The sequence below is a fragment of the Bos indicus x Bos taurus genome, chromosome 22 (genome assembly GCF_003369695.1).
Source record: "Bos indicus x Bos taurus breed Angus x Brahman F1 hybrid chromosome 22, Bos_hybrid_MaternalHap_v2.0, whole genome shotgun sequence".
Classification (NCBI taxonomy): domain Eukaryota; kingdom Metazoa; phylum Chordata; class Mammalia; order Artiodactyla; family Bovidae; genus Bos; species Bos indicus x Bos taurus.
Window position 1 is genome coordinate 17,175,674 of NC_040097.1, and position 19,745 is coordinate 17,195,418.

At 36.4% G+C, this 19,745-nt stretch overlaps 1 protein-coding gene across 1 annotated transcript; it reads right to left on the bottom strand.

The window, feature by feature from the left end:
* Window positions 1–83: 83 nt before the first annotated feature.
* On the bottom strand, window positions 84–19,745 carry ARF4 (ADP ribosylation factor 4). Its single transcript, XM_027523940.1, has 6 exons — window positions 19,277–19,745; window positions 10,783–10,863; window positions 9,714–9,823; window positions 4,453–4,524; window positions 2,914–3,039; window positions 84–1,047 (listed from the first exon to the last, which is right to left on the bottom strand). Exons 1-6 carry the CDS (start codon window positions 19,341–19,343, stop codon window positions 961–963), a joined length of 543 nt encoding a protein of 180 aa, XP_027379741.1. The 5' UTR covers window positions 19,344–19,745; the 3' UTR covers window positions 84–960.

Consider the following 19,745-nt stretch of genomic DNA (forward strand, 5'->3'; position numbering starts at 1 on the left):
GTATGTAATAAATGCAAATCAACTCTGCTAAATAAGAAAAATCCATTTCAAACATCTTCAAGACTCAGGAAAAACAAACACCATTAAATGTTTTTATCATTTTATTAGGAATAATTCCAAATGGGTTATGAAGAAAACTTATTGAGTTTGATGAGTTTTCCAAAAACTCTTAATGAAGATATGTTCACCAATAAACAATAAAACATCAGCAGAACTATCATATACTGGGCAAAGAGTCAGGCTGATACCAAAAGCAACATGCAACATAAAAAAGATACAATATAAAGGAAGACAATCTGCTGAGGATTAAAAATCATCTCCATATGCACTCTTTTTATCTAGCACAGAATTAATTATCAAATCTAAACCACACCAAGGTAAGCTTGGCTGATGGAAGCCAGGAGTCAATAACAATGGGGGTAAAAATAGAAGTTCCTCAGTGCAAGATCTGAATAGTGTTTCGGAGCATTTCCCTGGCTGGTACAAGCAGTATTAAAAAATCTTTTTGGCAAGGGGGGAAAATAAATACAAATGGAATGCTACATTTTTTTAAATCAGCAGACTGTCCCAGGAATGATAAAGGTATCATTAAAGTAGCAAGGGGTAACTTTAAAACATTATTCCTGTGGGCTCAAAAAAAAAAAACATTCAAAATGGATTTATTTAAAAGGTGTCACATTAGCTAAGTCCAGGCATTTAGGCTTAAGGGAAGTAAAATTAAAAGAGGACACTTTTTTTTTTCCCAAGTTAAGGAGAATCTCTTTAAAACCAAGCATATTGCTAAATGGCAACATTACACTTGGTAAACAATAATTGGCAACAAAATAAGTTTAAACGCAGTAATATTCTGCCCAAACCAGTCCCAGATACTGTTTAATAACCAAGATGCAAACTAATTTTGTTGTAACAAGCCTAGACCAATTCTATCAAACATGTCCTTGGTTAGATATCCAGCTTCATTTAACGTTTTGAAAGCTCATTTGACAGCCAGTCAAGTCCCTCATACAGACCGGTTCCTTGTGTAGCACAAGTGGCTTGAACATACCACTGTAAAGAAAGGACAACAAGAAAATGCTTGATTATATAATCAATGTTTAAAATTTCTTATTCAGAAAATTATTTTTCAGGGGAATTAGTAGGTACCATAAATAAATAGAAAAAAAGGGATAAAATATATAAAGTCATAGGAACTAAAGTTGTCAGTGAGGTAAAGTATTATTATATCTCACAAATGACTAATTTTATATCCAATAAAATATAAAAAGCATATAACTGCTGAGGGTTAAAAATCATAAATCATCTGCATATGCACTCTTTACATCTAGCACAGAACTAATTAGCTATCATATCCAAACCCACCAAGGTAAGCTAGGCTGATGGAAGCTAGGAATCAATAATGGGCAGAGGAAAAGAAGTTCTGCTACTCATTCATTACATTTAACCAACTACTACATTATCTGAATGTTCACAGGAAGATTTGTATTAATAACTAATAATACCCAGTTGGTCCTTGTTTCTCATAAAACTAAGTTCAGAGTAGAGGAAGCAAAATTTTCAAAGAGTAGGGATTGCTGATATTTCAGAGGCAAGCTTTTCCAAGAATTTCACTGTCTTTAGTCTCATGCACCCCAAAAGTTCCACTCTTTAAAATGTCTACGAATGTTATCTCCAGTAACTATATCAAATGCCATGAAAATTTACAAATACCAAGAAGAAGACCTAGAAAGTAATTTAATTATCTTTATGGGATGATTTATTAATTTTCTTTATTGACCAGTTTTATTTTGCTTAAAATAAAGACCTTCTTTTAATGTTGCAAAGTCACTTCAAGTCTACCATATGCTGCCAATTATTACTTGAACACCAAAGACCCTAATAACCTAGAAGGCTGGGAAAAAGCATGAATTCATATCTCCTCAGCATGGAACAGAGAACGCAGTGGCACCCCACTCCAGTACTCTTGCCTGGAAAATCCCACGGACGGAGGAGCCTGGTAGGCTGCAGTCCATGGGGTTGCTGAGGGTCAGACACGACTGAGCGACTTCACTTTCACTTTTCACTTTCACGCATTGGAGAAGGCAATGGCAACCCACTCCAGTGTTCTTGCCTGGAGAATCTCAAGGGACGGGGGAGCCTGGTGGGCTGCCGTCTATGGGGTCACACAGAGTCGGACACGACTGAAGCGACTTAGCAGCAGCAGCAGCGTGAAAAACTGGCATCGTTTAGTCTGTCCTATTTAAATTAGCCTGGGGCATGTTAAACCGTGAATACAGTTATTGTCATACCACAGTATTTGCCTTGTTGACAAGTTAATGAAAAACTATTGTAAAGCACAAACTACAAAAACAGTTTGTGATATTTTTATATATAAAATAGTATATTGTATTTTGCTGATACTTAAACAACTGATCTAAAATGATAAGCTATTGGAGAGAAAATAAATATTTGTTATAATTCAAAACTCAAAACTTGTTTAATATCATAGTTATAGTCTCTGCACAAGTTTAGTGCTACCATGAAAACAGTACCAAATAGTATTTAAAATATAGCTCATAAATATAGGAGTTTTAAAAAGAAAACCTAACCACAAAATATGTACTGCAGAGTTATATAAAAGATAGGTTTAAAATAAAGCCTAAAAGAGCTCATTTTTATATAAGCAAGAGTCTCTTATAGGTTTTTTTTGGCTGCACTGCAAGGCATGAGGGATCTTAGTTTCCCCAACCAGGGTTTGAACCCATGCTCCCTGCAGTGAAGAGTGGCGTCTTAACCACTGGACTGCCAGGGGAGTCCCTGTAGCTTTTAAAAAGATGTGCTCACTACCCGTTTCAAAGAGGACAAGTAAGTTATAAATATTTAAACTAAATACTAGCTTAAAAAATTATCCTAATAATTGAAACTCCAAATACTTACTGTTCTGTTACGAAGGGACTGAAGACCTAATTTATCTGTCATTTCACTAATGGCCATAGCATTCGGCAAGTCCTGTTTGTTTGCAAAAAGCAGCAACACTGCATCTCGCAACTCATCTTCCTGAAGCTAAAAATGAAAACTAAGACTTTAACAACTATCAAATCAAAATTCAATTGTTGTACAAACTAGGTAAAACACTGTCTTCCTAAATATATACATCATTTATTCAACATTACATACATTATCAAACATCGAACCAATAATCATACACCTACAAGTATAACAAAACTATTCTCTTAAGTAAATCATCCTATACTTTGTTAAGGTAAATAATTCATTCAGTCTTGACAGTTACCCACAGAGGACGAGGACTGGCAAGGACAAGAAACACACATAGGAATAAACATTTATGGGAGAACTTTATGGTATTTAATTGTAAACTTATTTACATGGTGAGTCTTTCTGGACTTTTATACTTTCTAGTCAGCTGGATCAAACAGTGGGAAAATAATATAGTGATTAGGGCATAGTAGTATCATGAAAAATATAAGAATAATACCAAAAGCTGAAGCTGGTAGGAATCAAATACTGATATGAGACAAAACTTGGAAACTTATGCTAAGTACAAAGTGAAAGAACCTTTTAAAACGTTAACAAAAGACCATATGCATATATACAGGGGAGTGTGGAGTGGAGGGAAGGTATGGGGGACGAATGCTAATGTTTATAGGATTTCTTTTGGAGGTGATGAAAATGTTCTAAAATTCAACTGTGGTAATGATTATACAATTTTATATACTAGAAACCATTGACTTCTATATATCAAATGAGTGAAGTTATGGTATGTGAATTATATCAATAAAACTTTACCAAAAAAAGATGGGGAAAAAAAAAAGAGTAGAAGGGGTAATATTTGACTGAGACATAAAAAGCACCAGTTACACATAAAACAGCACTAGGGTTTTATAAACTTCACTCAACATTCTTAGGAGCAATGAATGATAATATTTCAGTAAATATTTCACAGCTGTAAGTCTGAAACCATGGCAAAGTTCCTCAACAATCGCCCCCCCAGGATTTTTAACAATATGAATATACGAAAATATTAATCTAATATATGGCAAGGCCAAAATGCCACCATCAACCAAAATGCTATATCCTTTAGCTGGAATTTTTTATCATGGTTGATATTACAAAACATTTTGAAGTTATATATTATAGGTACAGTATAGAGAAAACTGAACCCAATGACCTTGGGAACAAGGATTCCAAGGTCACAAACACTTCAAAATGGGAGAGTCATCCACAGAGCATTCTACACACTGGGCTTTCCTCCCAACTTGCTGAAGCAGTCACTCATTCATGAGTATAAATTTTCATGTGCAGTCTTAAGAACCTGTGAATATAGTTCCTCAAGGTTCTTTCTAAGCTCACTAATGTAATCAGATTACAGTAAAAATGTACTGACCACTAATATCACCACTGTCACTCAGAAAATAACGTTATCTTATAAATGATAAATTTAAAAAATATTCTCACCATTTTCTGCAGCTCTTCTGCTCCTTCCTGAATTCTTTCACGATCATTGCTATCTACCACAAAAATAAGACCCTGAAGAAAAATTGTTTAAATAAATTATAAGTTAAATTTAAAACACAAAATAAACATGAAACCTAAATATACAGGCAGCAAGACTATATCAAGAGTTAAGTGCTAGGAAGAAAGTTTTCTTACTTTAAAAAAAAAAAGAAAAGACAGAGCAATAAAAACTAAAAACAGATTTGAGCACTATTTGTGATTTTTAACTTATCAATGCTATTTCCAAAAAAAACAAACCCTTACTCTTTTTCCAACCACACTAAAGAATAAACTTTATCCCTTTCCCCTGCCCTTGCAACTTTAAGTGCAGGTAAGTATTAGTAACAAAATGGCCACAAAGGGGCACAGAAGTATAAAGGAAGGACAATCCAATTTAGATCAAAGGACAATCCTAAAGATTCAATTTACTAACTGAATTAGCTTACTCGAAGGCATGCACAAAATGAAACTAAAAAAAGAGGAAGGAGGGCACTTCAGTAGTTTTTATATGGTTCATATAAAAAGAAAGTCTTACTCTAGAATGCTGCCTGCCAGTTCCAGAATCAGGGCAAGAAAGTTTTAAGCGAACTATATCAAGAAAAATTCAAGAATGACTTGATCAAGTAAGAAATTCTTAACAAAAAAGAAGACAGTAGCCATTCTTAAAAGATAGTCATATATTAGAAATTTATACTACAAAAGAATTAGAATTTTATACTAATTGGGAAGGAATTAGCTGAATTAAGATTCTTCCAAAAACTTTCAAATGGAAAAGTATACAATTTTAGGTTAGAGAGAGACAGGGCAGATTTGTTAAAATATATCCCTATTGTACCAAGTATTATTATTCTCCCCACAACCTGACCCAAGTATTTTTAATCTTCTGTCACTTTATCACAAACTGTCTTGTGCTATTATTTGTGTAAGTCATCACATTAAATTCACTGAGGGATTAATCATCTCGGTATTATCATAAAGCTTGCTAAGCACCATGCCAATAAGTATTTCAGGCTACGGACATTAAATGACACATACCTTCTTTTGGTCTAGAAAACTTCAAGCCCATTTCCTTTATCTCTGCAGGAAATCATTTTAAACACTCTACCCTTTGAAAAAAATTTTGGTGCTTTGAGAGCCAGTATATCGTAGTGGGTAGATTTTATTTTCTTGGGCTCCAAAATCTCTGTGGTGACTGCAGCCAAAAATTAAGATGCTTGCTCTTTGGAAGAAAAGCTATGACAAACCTAGACAGCATGTTAAAAACCAGCAACATTACTTTAGCTGACAAAGGTCCATATATGGTCAAAGCTATGGGTTTTTCCAGTAGTCATGTACAGATGTGAGAGGCGAACCACAAAGAGGCTGAGGACCGAAGAATTGATGCTTTTGAAGTGTGGTGTTGGAGAAGACTCTTGAGAGTCCCCTGGACTGAAGGAGATCTAACCAGTCAGTCCTAAAGGAAATCAACCCTGAATATTCACTGGAAGGACTGATGCTGAAGCTGAAGCTATAGCTCCAATTCTTTGGCCATCTGATGTGAGGAGCTGACTCAGTGGAAAAGGCCCTAATGCTGAGAAAGATTGAGGACAGGAGGAAAAGGGGGCAACAGAAAATGAGATGGTTGGATGGCATCATAGACTCAATGGACCTAAGTCTGAGAAAACTACAGGAGATAGTGAAGGACAGGGAAGCCTGGTGTGCTGCAGTCCATGGGGTCACAAAGACTTGCACTGGTTATTAATTATATAAATTACCTAGTCTTTGAACATGCCTCCTATTCTATAAAATAAAATACTAACTTTTTAAGCCTATTAAAGATTAAACATAATCACAGAGGTATAAAAGAATCTAACATTTGTATTTGGCATATCACAGGCATTTAGTAACTGTCTCCTTTTCCTCCTATCCCGAAGGTTAGTCCTTTTTAGAACCTACTTCTCTAGAAGAGGTAATGCCTCTAAACGGATCTAATTTTATCTGGACTACTAACAATCTATTTTTATTGTTTAAAATGCAAATAACACTGTCAGTCCCAACATAACCTTGAGAGGGAAGGTTATTTTAGAAATAAGTTTAAGTTATTCACTTCCTGAGACAGCACAGAATCAAGAGGCTAGAAAAGTTAGGATTCTAAAAATGGCTAGTCTAAGAAAAGACTACTTAAAAAGCCAAATATTTACTTATTTGTTTAGAATAGGAAAATAATTTCAATTATACAAAGAGGAATTTACTGCAATAAACAACGTGTCATGGATTGTTAATATAAGTTAGAGAAAGTATAGTTAAATGGAATAATTAGCTTCTAAAAGAACTTATCATGAATGTTGCAAAAGATAGCTTTAAAAGGATAGTGGTGATTACATCAGGTAATCATAAAGCTTTCTCCAGCAGCCTGGAGGTCCCTGGGAAGAAGTACTTGAACTTTCAATTCTAGGGTGGTCCAGAGAGGCCAGGAATGAGTCTAATTACAAGTTAAAAGAAAATTAAATAGCAGTCTAAACAAGTCAAGGAATACGACCAGGATTACCTTTGGTCGAGAGTTAAAGGCTTAAAAACATGGAAACAATCTCTACGTCCATCAACAGATGAAAGGATTAAAGAAGATGTAGCACATATATACAACAGAAATTCCTCAGCTGTAAAAAAGAATAAAATAATGCCATTTGCAGCAACATGGAGGACCTACAGGTCATATTAAGTGAAGGAAGTCAAGAAAAAGAAAGACAAATACCATACGACACCACTTACATGTGGAATCTAAAATAGAACATAAACCAACGTTATCTACAAAACAGAAACAGGCTCACAGACATAGAGAACAGACTTGTGGTTGATAGATGGGGGTGACTGGGAGCCTGGAATTAACAGATGCAAACCAGTATATATAGAATGGATAAACAAGGTCTTATTGTATAGCACAGGTAACTATATTCAATGCCTCGTGGCAAACCATAATGGAAAAGAACATGTAAAAGAATATATGTCTGTATAACTAAGTCACTTTGCTGTACAGCAGAAATTAAAACACTATAAATCAATTATACTTCAATAAAATTATAAAAATTAAGTTAGAAAGAATTAAAGGTTTAGGATTACCAGTTTTATATCATACCAAATTTATTTCAAAAGTGTGTTCTCTAAAAAATGCCTATGACTTACTTTAAAACAATCCAGAAGGCAGAATATATAATAAAGGAGTATCAATTAAACAATACTGTCCATATCCTAATAACTGAAGTTGAGTAATACATATGTGGGAGTATTATGCTATTCTTTACATTTGTATATATTTGAAAACTTCAACAACAAAGTTTTAAAATATAACTCACGTTAAAACATTTTCTAACCACAGCTATGTTAATGAATAGGCCTCCCTGTGGCTCAGATGGTAAAGAATCAGCATGCAATGTGGGAGAACCAGGTTTGATCCCTGGATCACAAAGATTCCCCTTGGAGAAGGGACTGGCAACCCACTCCAGTATTCTTATTTGGAGAAGCTCATGGACAGAGGAGCCTGGTAGGTTACAGTGCCTGGTGTCAGAAAGAGTCAGACACAACTGGGCAACTGATACTTTCACTTTCATGTTAATGAACAGAAATACTCTTATTTTTTAATAAAAGTATGTCATTTACTTAACATGACGTGCTACTTAAACCTGATTGTTTCAGCCATTCACCTGGAGTATTCACTGCTACCTGGTGGCAATAAATCTCACTTGTATACAATGTTATAAGAAGTGGAATCAAATATGACATTTGCACATGGTAAACATAGGAAGTGCTTGTAACATCACACATTACTGTTTTTTACAAACCTTTATCAACTCCAGTAGTAAACAAAAACTAGTAAGAAACCCCTCATGTGGTAGAAATCACCAGAGTTGGGACCTACTTAACTGAAAATGTAAAACAAGAACCAGCTCTCCAGTCTTAATTGTCATTCCAAGCTTCAGTTTCCTCATATATAAGAGTTAAGACTACCACAGTGGTTCTTAAGAGGGAGCAATTTTGTCTCCAGGAAATATTTTGCAATACGTGGAGACATTTTTGGTTGTTGCAACTGGACTGGGCAGGGGAGACTATGACTGGGTAGATTACAACTAGTGGATAAAGGCCAATAATGCTGCCAACCACTCTACAATGAATGCAAAGGAGAGCCCTCTCTATACTCATTAACAAAGAATTAACCATCCTGAAATGTCAAAAATGCTACTGCTGAAAAACCCAGGATTGGAGCCTAAGGTCCCAAACCAGCAGCATTAGCACCATCATGTGAGAATATGCTAGGAATGAAGAATCTCAAGCCTTACTCAGCCAGGTCCCACTGAACTGACCTGTATTTTAACAAATACCCAGGTGATTCATAGGCAGGTTAAAGTTTGAGAAACACTACTGATGTCTAGTTTATGTTGCCAGAGATTCTGAATCAAGTGGTCAGGTATTATGCTTAGGTTTTTGAGGCTTTTAATATTCTCCAGGTGACTTTAATATGCAATCAAATTGCAGAATTCCTGCTCCACAGGATCACTAAAGTCTCTTCCATGTTAGTATCATACATACTACATGATAATACAAAAATACTTCACAAATCAACAGAGAAGTTAGAGCTTCTATATTTTTTCCTCATGTATCTTAATAAACTCTTCACTGAGTTAAATGAAAGTGAAAGTGAAGTTGCTCAGTCGTGTCCGACTCTTTGCGACCCCATGGACTATAGCCCACCAGGCCCTCCGTCCATGGGATTTTCCAGGCAAGAGTACTGGAGTGCGGTGCCATTGCCTTGTCCGTTAACAGCGACTAGGCATATTATATTTACTTGGAGCTGGTGTACTTGGTGAAGCCTTAGGGCCCTCACTGCAGTACATTCATTAAAAACTACAATGACAGAAAGCTATACTTTTAGAAGAAAGATCTTACTTCTAAGATTCTACACTAAGAATGAAACCAACAGAACTACTGATAAGACATCTAATTCAATCTTGAGAGCCATCCCAATTCACCTTCCAAAATATTACTATGATAATTATTTAACTTTTCTACCCTAGGTAATTTAGTCTACAAAGGCACGAAGGAGAGAGTCCACTGAAGAACACGGAAGTACTGATAAGAAGAATGCCAACTCACAGAGTGAACACGAATATCCAAGTAAACAGTATTTATTAAACTTTATAACATGAAACATATAAAGAGAAGTTATAAAATGTATAGCATTCCTTACTTACCTGGGTATTTTGAAAGTAATGCCTCCAGAGAGGCCTAATTTTATCTTGACCACCAACATCCCATACTGTGAAACAAATGTTCTTATATTCTACTGTTTCCACATTAAAACCTACATAAAAGAAAAAAAGAGAAGACCATTGTGCACAGTGTCATTCAGAAAACCCCTTTGATTGTGGAATTCCCTCAGAATTGGTTTTTGTTTTTTTTTAAGTCCTAATACAGCATATTAAAAAGCAAAGACATTACTTTGCCAACAAAGGTCCGTCTAGTCAAGGCTATGGTTTTTCCAGTGGTCATGTACGGATGTGAGAGTTGGACTGTGAAGAAAGCTGAGCACCGAAGAATTGATGCTTTTGAACTGTGGTGTTGGAGAAGACTGTTGAGAGTCCCTTGGACTGCAAGGAGATCCAACCAGTCCATTCTGAAGGAGATCAGCCCTGGGATTTCTTTGGAAGGAATGATGCTAAAGCTGAAACTCCAGTACTTTGGCCACCTCATGCGAAGAGTTGACTCATTGGAAAAGACTCTGATGATGGGAGGGATTGGGGGCAGGAGGAGAAGGGGATGACAGAGGATGAGATGGCTGGATGGCATCACCAACTCGATGGACCTGAGTCTCAGTGAACTCCGGGAGTTAGTGATGGACAGGGAGGCCTGGCGTGCTGCGATTCATTGGGTCGCAAAGAGTCGGACATGACTGAGCGACTGAACTGACTGAATACATAATCAACAAAGGTAAAAACCCAAGACAGATACAATGATGCATATATGTTATTAATGGTACATTTGTCCAAACCCACACAATGTACCAAACCTTAAGTATATGGACTTCGGATGATTACGATGTGTTAATGTATGTTTATTAATTGATAAAACAAGTGATATTGATGATGGAGAGGGCAATGCATGTGCAGAGGAAGAGGACATTCGGGAAATCTCTGTAGTTTCCTTTCAATTTTTTTGTGAACCAAAAACTACTCTTAAAAAAAGTCAAAATTAAACTGTATTCTATTTCACTTTATAATACATTACTGTGATATAAATAAAAGTCACTGTAAACCTTCTTACCAATGGTAGGAATGGTGGTGACTATCTCCCCTAACTTCAGTTTATACAGAATGGTCGTCTTGCCAGCAGCGTCCAATCCAACTAGAAAAAGACATTACAGATTTTAAATCTGGACCAAAAGGACACACCAAGATACAATTTTACAACAAATTTTTAGTTTGAAAGCAAAAGTTGACTCGTCAAGGCACTAATGAATTAGAAATGAAATCACCTCATTTCTAGCTCACGAAGACTACACTTCCTAAAAAAGCCATTTCCATTTTCCTTTCTAGACCTAGAGAGAGAGCATGGGGTCACTTAAGGAAAAGAGGTCAGAGAAATTAGCTATAAAATAAAGGGACCTGATCAAGTAATCTAAGATCTCTTTCAAGTCCTCATTAATTCTATGAAATACTACCATTTTAAAAAACACAAATTAGAAATGGGATCAGAGAACACATAAGAACAAATTAAGAGCAATCTTTAAGACTGACAAAGTCAATTCCCTTTAATATAACAAGAAAATTTTAAGTAAAGGTCTTAATGTTAGAGGAAAAACTGTATATAACTATGCCCTTCTTAAATTATAAAGATGAGGCCAACTTTACCCGTATCTTAATCCATTTCAACATCAAATATGCAGAAGTGATACAAAAGACTGGTTAATTTGGGTTGTTAAAACTGCCCTGTCATGCTCATCTCCAATGTAAGTAATGCCTAAATTCTTAAAATTCCTTTGAGGCAGGTGGATATAAGTAGGGAGGAATGTACTTGCTTCTGAGAAAAGCATGAATCTTTGAAAATCTGCACATACTACATTATTTGCTAAAGCCTTCAAAAATGGAAGGTCAATACCTAATAACCTCATTGAACGGATTCTTCATCTAAGCAATCACATTTGGTCACCTACATGAACACTATCACAGATTTTAAAATCAATTCAACTAAGTATTGACTTAAGCAAGAATATTTTACTTCAGAGCATGACTTAACAAAGGAAACCCATGCTGTTAAAAAAAAAAAAAAAAAACTGAAATCACCTAATGTATCTAATTTACATTCCTGTGCAAGTAGTTTAACTTTTATCAGTTAGTCCAAAATGAAATCAAAGACTAGAGTAGGCTATTCAAATTCCTTCTACCTATATAACAATCCTATCTGTTCTGTATCCTAAAATGGGGAGAGCTTTAAGATCTCCTTGGAATTGTAAGGCAATTATACTCCCCCAAAATTAATATAATATTTTATTATTTTATTAATAAAACATAATAAAATTTTAAAAAGAAAAAAGGGCTACAGGAAAGTATGAGAAAGTATGTCATTAAAGAGATATGAAAACTATTAAAAACAATCAAACAGAAACTCTGGAGTTAAAAAGTACAATATCGAAATGGAAAAACACCACCAAGAGTTCAACAGCATATCTGAGCTGGAAAAAAAAGTAATCAATGAGCTTTGAGATAGGTCAACTGAGACTATTCACACTGAGGAAAAGGAAAAAAAAAATAATGAAGTAAACGGAGTATCAGAGACCAGAGGGACACCATCAGGGATACCAAAATATGCATAATGAGAGCCCCAGAAAAGGAAAGAGAAAGAATGTCTGAAGAAACAGTGACTGAAAACTTTCCAAAGTTAATGAAAAACACTAATATCTACACACCCCAAAAGCCAAAAAACTCGAAGTAGGATGAACTACAAAAAAAATTAACACTTAGATTGTAAACAAAGTGCTGCAAGCTAGAGAAAGAAAGAATCTTGAAAGCAGCAAGAGAGAAAATGATTCATCATGTGCAGAAGACTCTCAATAAGATTAAATGCTGATTTCTCATCAGAAACTATGGAAGCCAGAAGGCAGCAGGATGTTATATTCAAAGTAATGGAAGAAAGAACATCCATCAAGAATCCTACGTCCAGCAAAACTATCCTTCAAAAATGAGAAAGTAAGACGTTTCCAAATAAAAACTAAGATAATTTGTTACTAGTAAAACTATCCTACAAAAAAATACTAAACGGAGTTTCAAACTTACGTGAAAGGACTCTAGATAATAATGTGAATCCATATGGAGAAATAAAGAGCACTGGTAGAAGATAAAAAAAAGAAAGGGTTTGAACTGGAGTCTCCCACATTGCAGATAGATTCTTTACCATCTGAGCCACCAGGGAAGCCAGGTAAAAGACAACTACATATTAAATAAAAGGCAGTTTAAAAAACAATCTCCATGGAGACGCAGGCATTTTATGCTGTCTTACTCCTGTATCCTCTAATCACTGTTCCCCACTTCTTCATACTGAAACTGTTTATTCTATGCAAAATATTATTGACACTTAAAGTTAAGAGCCACACTCTAAGCCCTCACTTATGGACATAAGAAAAACAAACCATTAACAGGAACTGCTTTATTCTCATCTAGGGATGGATCGAACCCGTGTTACTCCGCAGAGCAAGGGCAGAGTCTTAACCACTGGACTACCAGGGAAGCCCCTGTTTTATTTTTTAACTATGGAACAGTAGCAAACATATCAGAAAACATAACTTTAAAAAGATACACAAGGAAACACAAGCAGCTACGTTAGTTTAGCATTCTCAATAAAAATACAGAGGACGAAGGGATGAACAACAGTATCTTTTCATTGGTGGAAAAAGCTTTAAGTATCTTGAGTCTAAATCCTCTTCAGGCAGTTTTTATCAAATTTTAAAATAAAGCAAAATTCACCTTTAGCTAAGTCCAAATACCATTAGCCCAAGTCAGAAGAACTGAAACAAATGCTGATTAGAAAAAACACTTGTAGGGAGACTCCCTGATGGTCCAGTGGTTAAGAATCCGCCTCCCAACCCAGGGGACAGGGGTTTGATCCCTGGTCCAGGAACTAAGATCCAACATGCCAGAGGGCAACTAAAACCGTGCACCACAACTACTGAGCCCATATTCTGCAACAAGAAGCCACAAGTGCACCGCAACTAGAGAGTAGCCCCCACTCACAACTAGAGAAAGCCCACGGGCAGCAGTGAATACCCAGCACAGCCAAAAATTAATTAACAAAAAAAAAATTTTTTTTTAATTTGTGTTTAGTTTGGAGAACTCATGTATACACCTGTCCTCACTGGAGGTCCAACTGGACCTCAAGTCTTAGTTTAAAAACAATGTTAGTCCAAAAATATTGACAAGGAATGAAAGAAATCCAGAACAAATACTGATTACATAACTACTTTAGGTTATACAAAACATTCAGGTAATTAAACTTTTCTTTAAATGACAATTTATACCTGTTTGTATGCATAATTAATATCTTTCTACTCTAGACAGAGTATAGAGCCTTTTTACACAATAAACATGTATTGATTTCATTAAAAAGAAAATATTTCCCAAGTAATGTCTTTCCTTTACTAAAAACTGTTGGGACTAGTGAAAACTCATCAGGATGAATGCTTAAGAGACAATATTTTATATGTTTATTTTAATTGAAAAAAGAGGAAAGCATTTACAAAAATAGTGCATCCATAAAGTTTTTTTAAGCATCTGTAAGCTATTTTTAAAATTTTAAGACAAGAGTTAAGTGACTCACAGCCATATACAAGACTCTAAAATCACAAAGATTATCTTTTTTGAGTTGCATCTAAAATAAGTGTGTATAAATGCAAGCCATAAGTTTTGAGGTATTTTTATCATGAAGTTTAAGATGCATTAATGTATATCATCACTCATTATATAGTTCTATATTCAAAAAAATGTTAGTATAACAATTCTGTGCCACTTTAGTGATTTCTTAAGTATGTATTTTCTTAATGTTGCAATATTTGGCAATGAGATTTCTCCACGAAATGAAGCTATAACCAATCCTCAACTAGCCAAGATAAGACTCTAATCTGTACAGGCCAGTAATGTCCTCCCCCTCCCTCTCACCCTCATAAACAAGTCACTGTTTTGAAAGATATACTGGAATTACTTGTTCTCCTTGACTGGACCTACACTTCGACGGAACAGTCAAAAGCAGCAAAACTGTCCCCCAAATCTTTTGGCAATCATTAGAAATACTTTAAGTCAAAGAAAATAGATTGCAATTACCTCAACTTGGGAAAAAACCAAATGCAAAAAAGAAAAAAGACTGAAAAGAAACAAGTATATTTTCAGTAAGTCAGGTTTCAGTTAGGATATTTTTCTTCATGTTTTGTTTTTCTTTCAGATTTTCTACAAGGAAGCTTAAAATAAACTTCATAATAATTTTTAAATAATTAAAAATCAAGTCCTTATTGTGTTCCAAACACAATACCAGGTGACTGCATACATTTTGTAATTTAACCCTCACAATAACTCTCCATTTTTGAAATTCAGAAATGTTCTCAGAGTCACAGGAGTAGTAAAACAGATTTTAAAACACAAGATCTTTTCGAGAAACTAGATCCATACATAGCTGCAGGAATGTGAAAAGGTGTAGCTGCTTTTGAAAAAGTTTGTCAGTTCCTCAATATGTAAACATAATTAAGAATAACCCAACAGTCCCATTCCTAGCTAATTTACCCACAAGAATTAAAAATATATGCCTCCACAAAAACTGCATGAATGTTCATAGTAGCATAATTTGTAAGAACCAAAATGTGAAAACTACATTTCCATCAACTGATGAATGATAAACAAACTGTGGAATATATCCATACAATGGAATTACTATTGGGCCATAAAAAGGAATGGAGTACTGATACAAGCGATAATGTGTCAGTATAATGAAACTTGGAAACATGTTCAGTGAAAGAAGGCAGACACTAAAGTCCACATATATCCTGAACAAACAAGACCACAGCAACAGAAAGCAGAAAAATGGTTTGTTGCAAGATGGAGCGATGAGGAGCAGGAGTGACTGCTAAAGTGGTGGCGTTTCTTTCTGGGCTGATGAAATGATTTAGAATTAACACAGTGGTAGGAGTTCCCTGGTGGCCTAACGGTTAGTTTTTGGGGCTTTCACTGCAATGGTCCAGGTTAGATCCCCTCTCAGAGAAATAAGATCCCAGAGCCACCAAAAAAAACAAACAAAAAAAAGGTGGTGTTAATGGTTATACAACTTTGTGAATATACTAAAAATCACTGAATTATACACTTTAAATCAATGAGTATTATGTGAACTACATCTCAATTTTTTTTAATTAAAAACAATCTTAGGCCTGATGCCAGAGTACTCATATATCAACATTCTTCCCTCAGGTTTGCTTGGTGGACCCAGAGTACATTAATATTTTATCTAATTCCTCAGAGGTTCAGTTATCAAAACTGACACTGATGCGAACAGGTGTACAGGAAAATTATAATGAGCTTGGGTTTTGCTTCTACCCAACAGCTCAGGGATGTCATCACTTTGATTACTGTGCTATTAATTAGTAGCAAATTATCAGTCTCTGATAGAAATACCTCATAATAATACATGAGGGTGCACCTAAGGGTGGCTTCATCAACATCTAATGGCATAAAGCTAAGGATTTTTGCCTCTTCTATCATTTCCCTCCATCATATAACTAATCAGAAGACCTCCCCCCTTTTTTAAAGGCTGGCAATTATGTTTTCAGTTAATGACCTAAGGAAAAAGTCATAATAAACCAAGTCAAAAAGAACACAAGGCTATATACCACAACTACAATTCTAGAGAAACAAAAACTTTTTCTTAAAGGCTAAAAGTAAATATAACAAATAGAGTGGAATGGTGGAATTATAAGATACCAATTATTCTTTTTCACATCTTCTAAACTTAACAAAAAGGACCTTATTTTTAGAATCAAGACCAAAATTTTTAAGTTACATAGTAAATATATGGTCCAAAAAAGCCAATCACATGTAAAATAACACAAATCTACACTGGATTAGCAATTTTTTGAAAGCCAACACTTTTTCAGCTTTTCAACAGGCAATAACTTGCAAGTTTAAAGAGAGAAGAATTAATAACTCCTCTACATATTGTTTTCAAATATAAACAACATTTAGGGAATCATTTACCAAAATTACATCTCATCACAAATTAAAATATGGAGATCATACTGAACACAGGATAATAAAGGAACTACATGAAAAATCTAAGGTGGTAACTGACTTTGAATTTAAGCTCAATCACATGTGATTTTTCCCTTTGGAGACAAATTAAATAATTTCTATCAATCTATAGTTTGATGTTACATTCAATACACTGTGTTATTTAAAATTTTTTAATTAGTTAACATAAAGTGCAACTTCAAACATCTTTTAAAATTACTTTAGCTTTCAGGAAAGCATGTGTACGAATAAAATGTAAAACTCCACAGTAATTTGGCAAACCAGATTCATTAGCTACCTGCTATCTTTCAATAATACTTTAAAATGGTAAAATCTGAAAAAGTCACTGACTCTTCAAGAAAGCATGAATTTTATCTAAGCCGTATAAAGGAAAAGGAAGAACATATGCCTGTCAGAGAACATTAATAATGGAAAAATAATCTTTAATTGGTAATTCTAAACTTGGATGGGGCAGACACATTAAGATTATTTATGCTATCACTCATAAAGCTAGATATAAAAATCTATGAGTGATCAAACTTCCAAATCACCTATTTCACTATCCATACACATACTCCCCATATGGTTAATGCTTCGTTTGATGAGTTATCGTAAAAGTTGACCTTGTGATTTCACTATATTTAATCAAGGAAACCTAATTATCATGAATTAAAGTGCAAAACAAGAATAGCAAACCTAATAGAAAATTTAACATCAAATGATTTAAATAATTTCAAATCATGACTTCTATTCCCTGCACAAAGACACGGTTATTTTTCTTCTTCCACTTTCTTTCATTTCTGGGGAGTAAGGGAGAGAAATGCTCCCCTAATACATATCAATATTTGAAAGTGCTTAGACCATACATAATTCTACCTTTCTTTTCTGAAACTTTCAGTCATTACAAAAGACCGAAGAAAAGAAAAACAAAAAGTTAGAAGAAATCTTATCAAGTACAACACACTACACTTTCCAAGAACAGAAACACATACTAGGTAATCTCTTTAAAGAACACGCTGGAAATTCATTTATGACAGTCCAAAGGTCTCCCATTGACTTCAAATACTTCGGACTGTCGATTTTCAGGTACTTTTAAAGCTCAAACATTATGCTTACTTACCCTCCTAAAAATAATTTTTTCACAACTGAAATCTGATAAACTTTGAAAGAGAAAACACTTTCACTTATCTCTGAGAATAAATTATTAACAATTGTTTCAGGGATTTTGAGTAAGCTGGAATTAGAGTTAAGTGAAAAAAGAACCAAATGTGCATACCCTTAACCGTGGCGTATCTTGAACCTTGCTTCCGGGAACTTTCAAATAAAACCTCCCCTTAACTCCACTTCTCTAGAAAACAAGCTAATGAACCAACAAAACTCAATGTTTAAATTAAGCGAGGCTCCTCATAGCATTATTTAGGTTCACAGACGTAAGTTGTGATGTAAAAACTACTCACAGTACCATCGGGGAGACGCTGCTTACATCACTCAAGTGACAAGCCCCTGCTCCCTCAGCAGAGCAAAACACCGACCCTAAAGAGCAATTTCTTAAAAGCCCACCTTCCATAAGATTTTTTTAAAACACTCGTGTAATTACTACTTAACAAGGTCTCCCTAAAATTATGCGTCATGATGTTCACTTACTGAAAACTTGTCACCAGCTTAAAAAAAAAGTTTCTAAGCCTTCTCCCCCACCCCATTAAACTTTAGCCAGATGAATAAAAATTACGTACTTTGAAAACTCTCTGGTAAACCAAATATATTTAGCCCTTGAGACTGGCCAAAAGAAACATTCATGATAATCTCAAGTTTTCAAGGACATTAATAAGGAAAAGAATATGTATACATATATATGAGGCAGAATCCAGAGCGAAGCAAAGTTTAGCGAAGAGACAGCGCGCTGAGGATTCCGGACTCCACGGAAAGCTAGGTGCTCCCGGGCCACCGCACTGGGCCTGGCCACTTCCTGCCCGGGCCGGCTCAGGGCAGTCGGCGACTGCTCGCTTACACAGCGTTGGGAGTGTGCAGAGTGTGTACACGGGGCGGAAAGGGGGAGGAGGAAGGCTGGAGTCGCCGGGCCTCCCCCTCCTTCCCGACCGCTGCCCACACCCGGGAAGAAGGGAGCCAGATCGCTCTCTCAGAATGGGCCTCGCCAGCCTCTTCCGGGCTCGGAAGATCCGAGAGTTCGCTACCCTCACATCTCCGCCCAATTGTGTCGGGCTTTCAATAAAACAAGCAGAAAAACGCCAAACTCAGAAAGAGGAAACCTTGCCCGCGGCCCACTTCCATCCTCTTCAACACTTTTGCGGCGACAGCCCACCCTTCACCCCACCCTTCACCCCATTGTTCCCCTTTAGGAATTCCTCCCGACCCCCAGCTCGCTGCCCCTCCCCCACCACAGAGGACCGGGAAAAAAAAAAAACAGGCCCCGAGGCCACCCCGAGCTTAGAGACCCGTCCGCCCCACCCGGGCCTTGTCTCCTTCCTCAGGCCCTTACTCACCCATCAAAATGCGCATCTGCTTCTTGCCGAAGAGGCGGGAGAAGAGGGAGGAGATGGTGAGGCCCATGGCGGTAGTGGCACTTGCAATGGGCAGGAGCAAAAGGGGTTTGGGGCGTCCCCGGGCCTTCTCCTTTTACGCTCCCAGAAAACTCAGCGAGGAAAGAGCTGCTGAGGAAGAAAGACGGCTGCGAGGACGGTTCGCTAGCCGGCGTGTCCGAAAAAGCTCCCGGACAGCGGGATGAGGACCTGCTCCAGGACTGGCGGGGCAGCTCCGGCTCCGGCGTTAAATCTTCGGCTGTGCCACGTCACGAGGCAGCCGCGGCAACTACGGCAGCGGCCCGGCCCCTCCAACGCGGACAGATTCGCGTCACCGCCGCCCCATCCCCCTGCGCTTCCGGCGCTTCCCGAACCACTGCGCCTGCGCAGGAGAGAGATTGGCCCATCTTCGCTGACGTGCGCCTCTGGCCGG

Excerpts from the sequence above, each read along its gene's own strand:
- ARF4 (XM_027523940.1), bottom strand. The coding sequence starts at position 19,343 with ATGGGCCTCACCATCTCCTCCCTCTTCTCCCGCCTCTTCGGCAAGAAG. Across the intron at positions 10,864-19,276 it reads GCAGATGCGCATTTTGATGG|TTGGATTGGACGCTGCTGGC; the intron begins GTGAGTAAGGGC and ends GTCTTTTTCTAG. Across the intron at positions 4,525-9,713 it reads ATTACTTTCAAAATACCCAG|GGTCTTATTTTTGTGGTAGA; the intron begins GTAAGTAAGGAA and ends ATTTTTCTTCAG.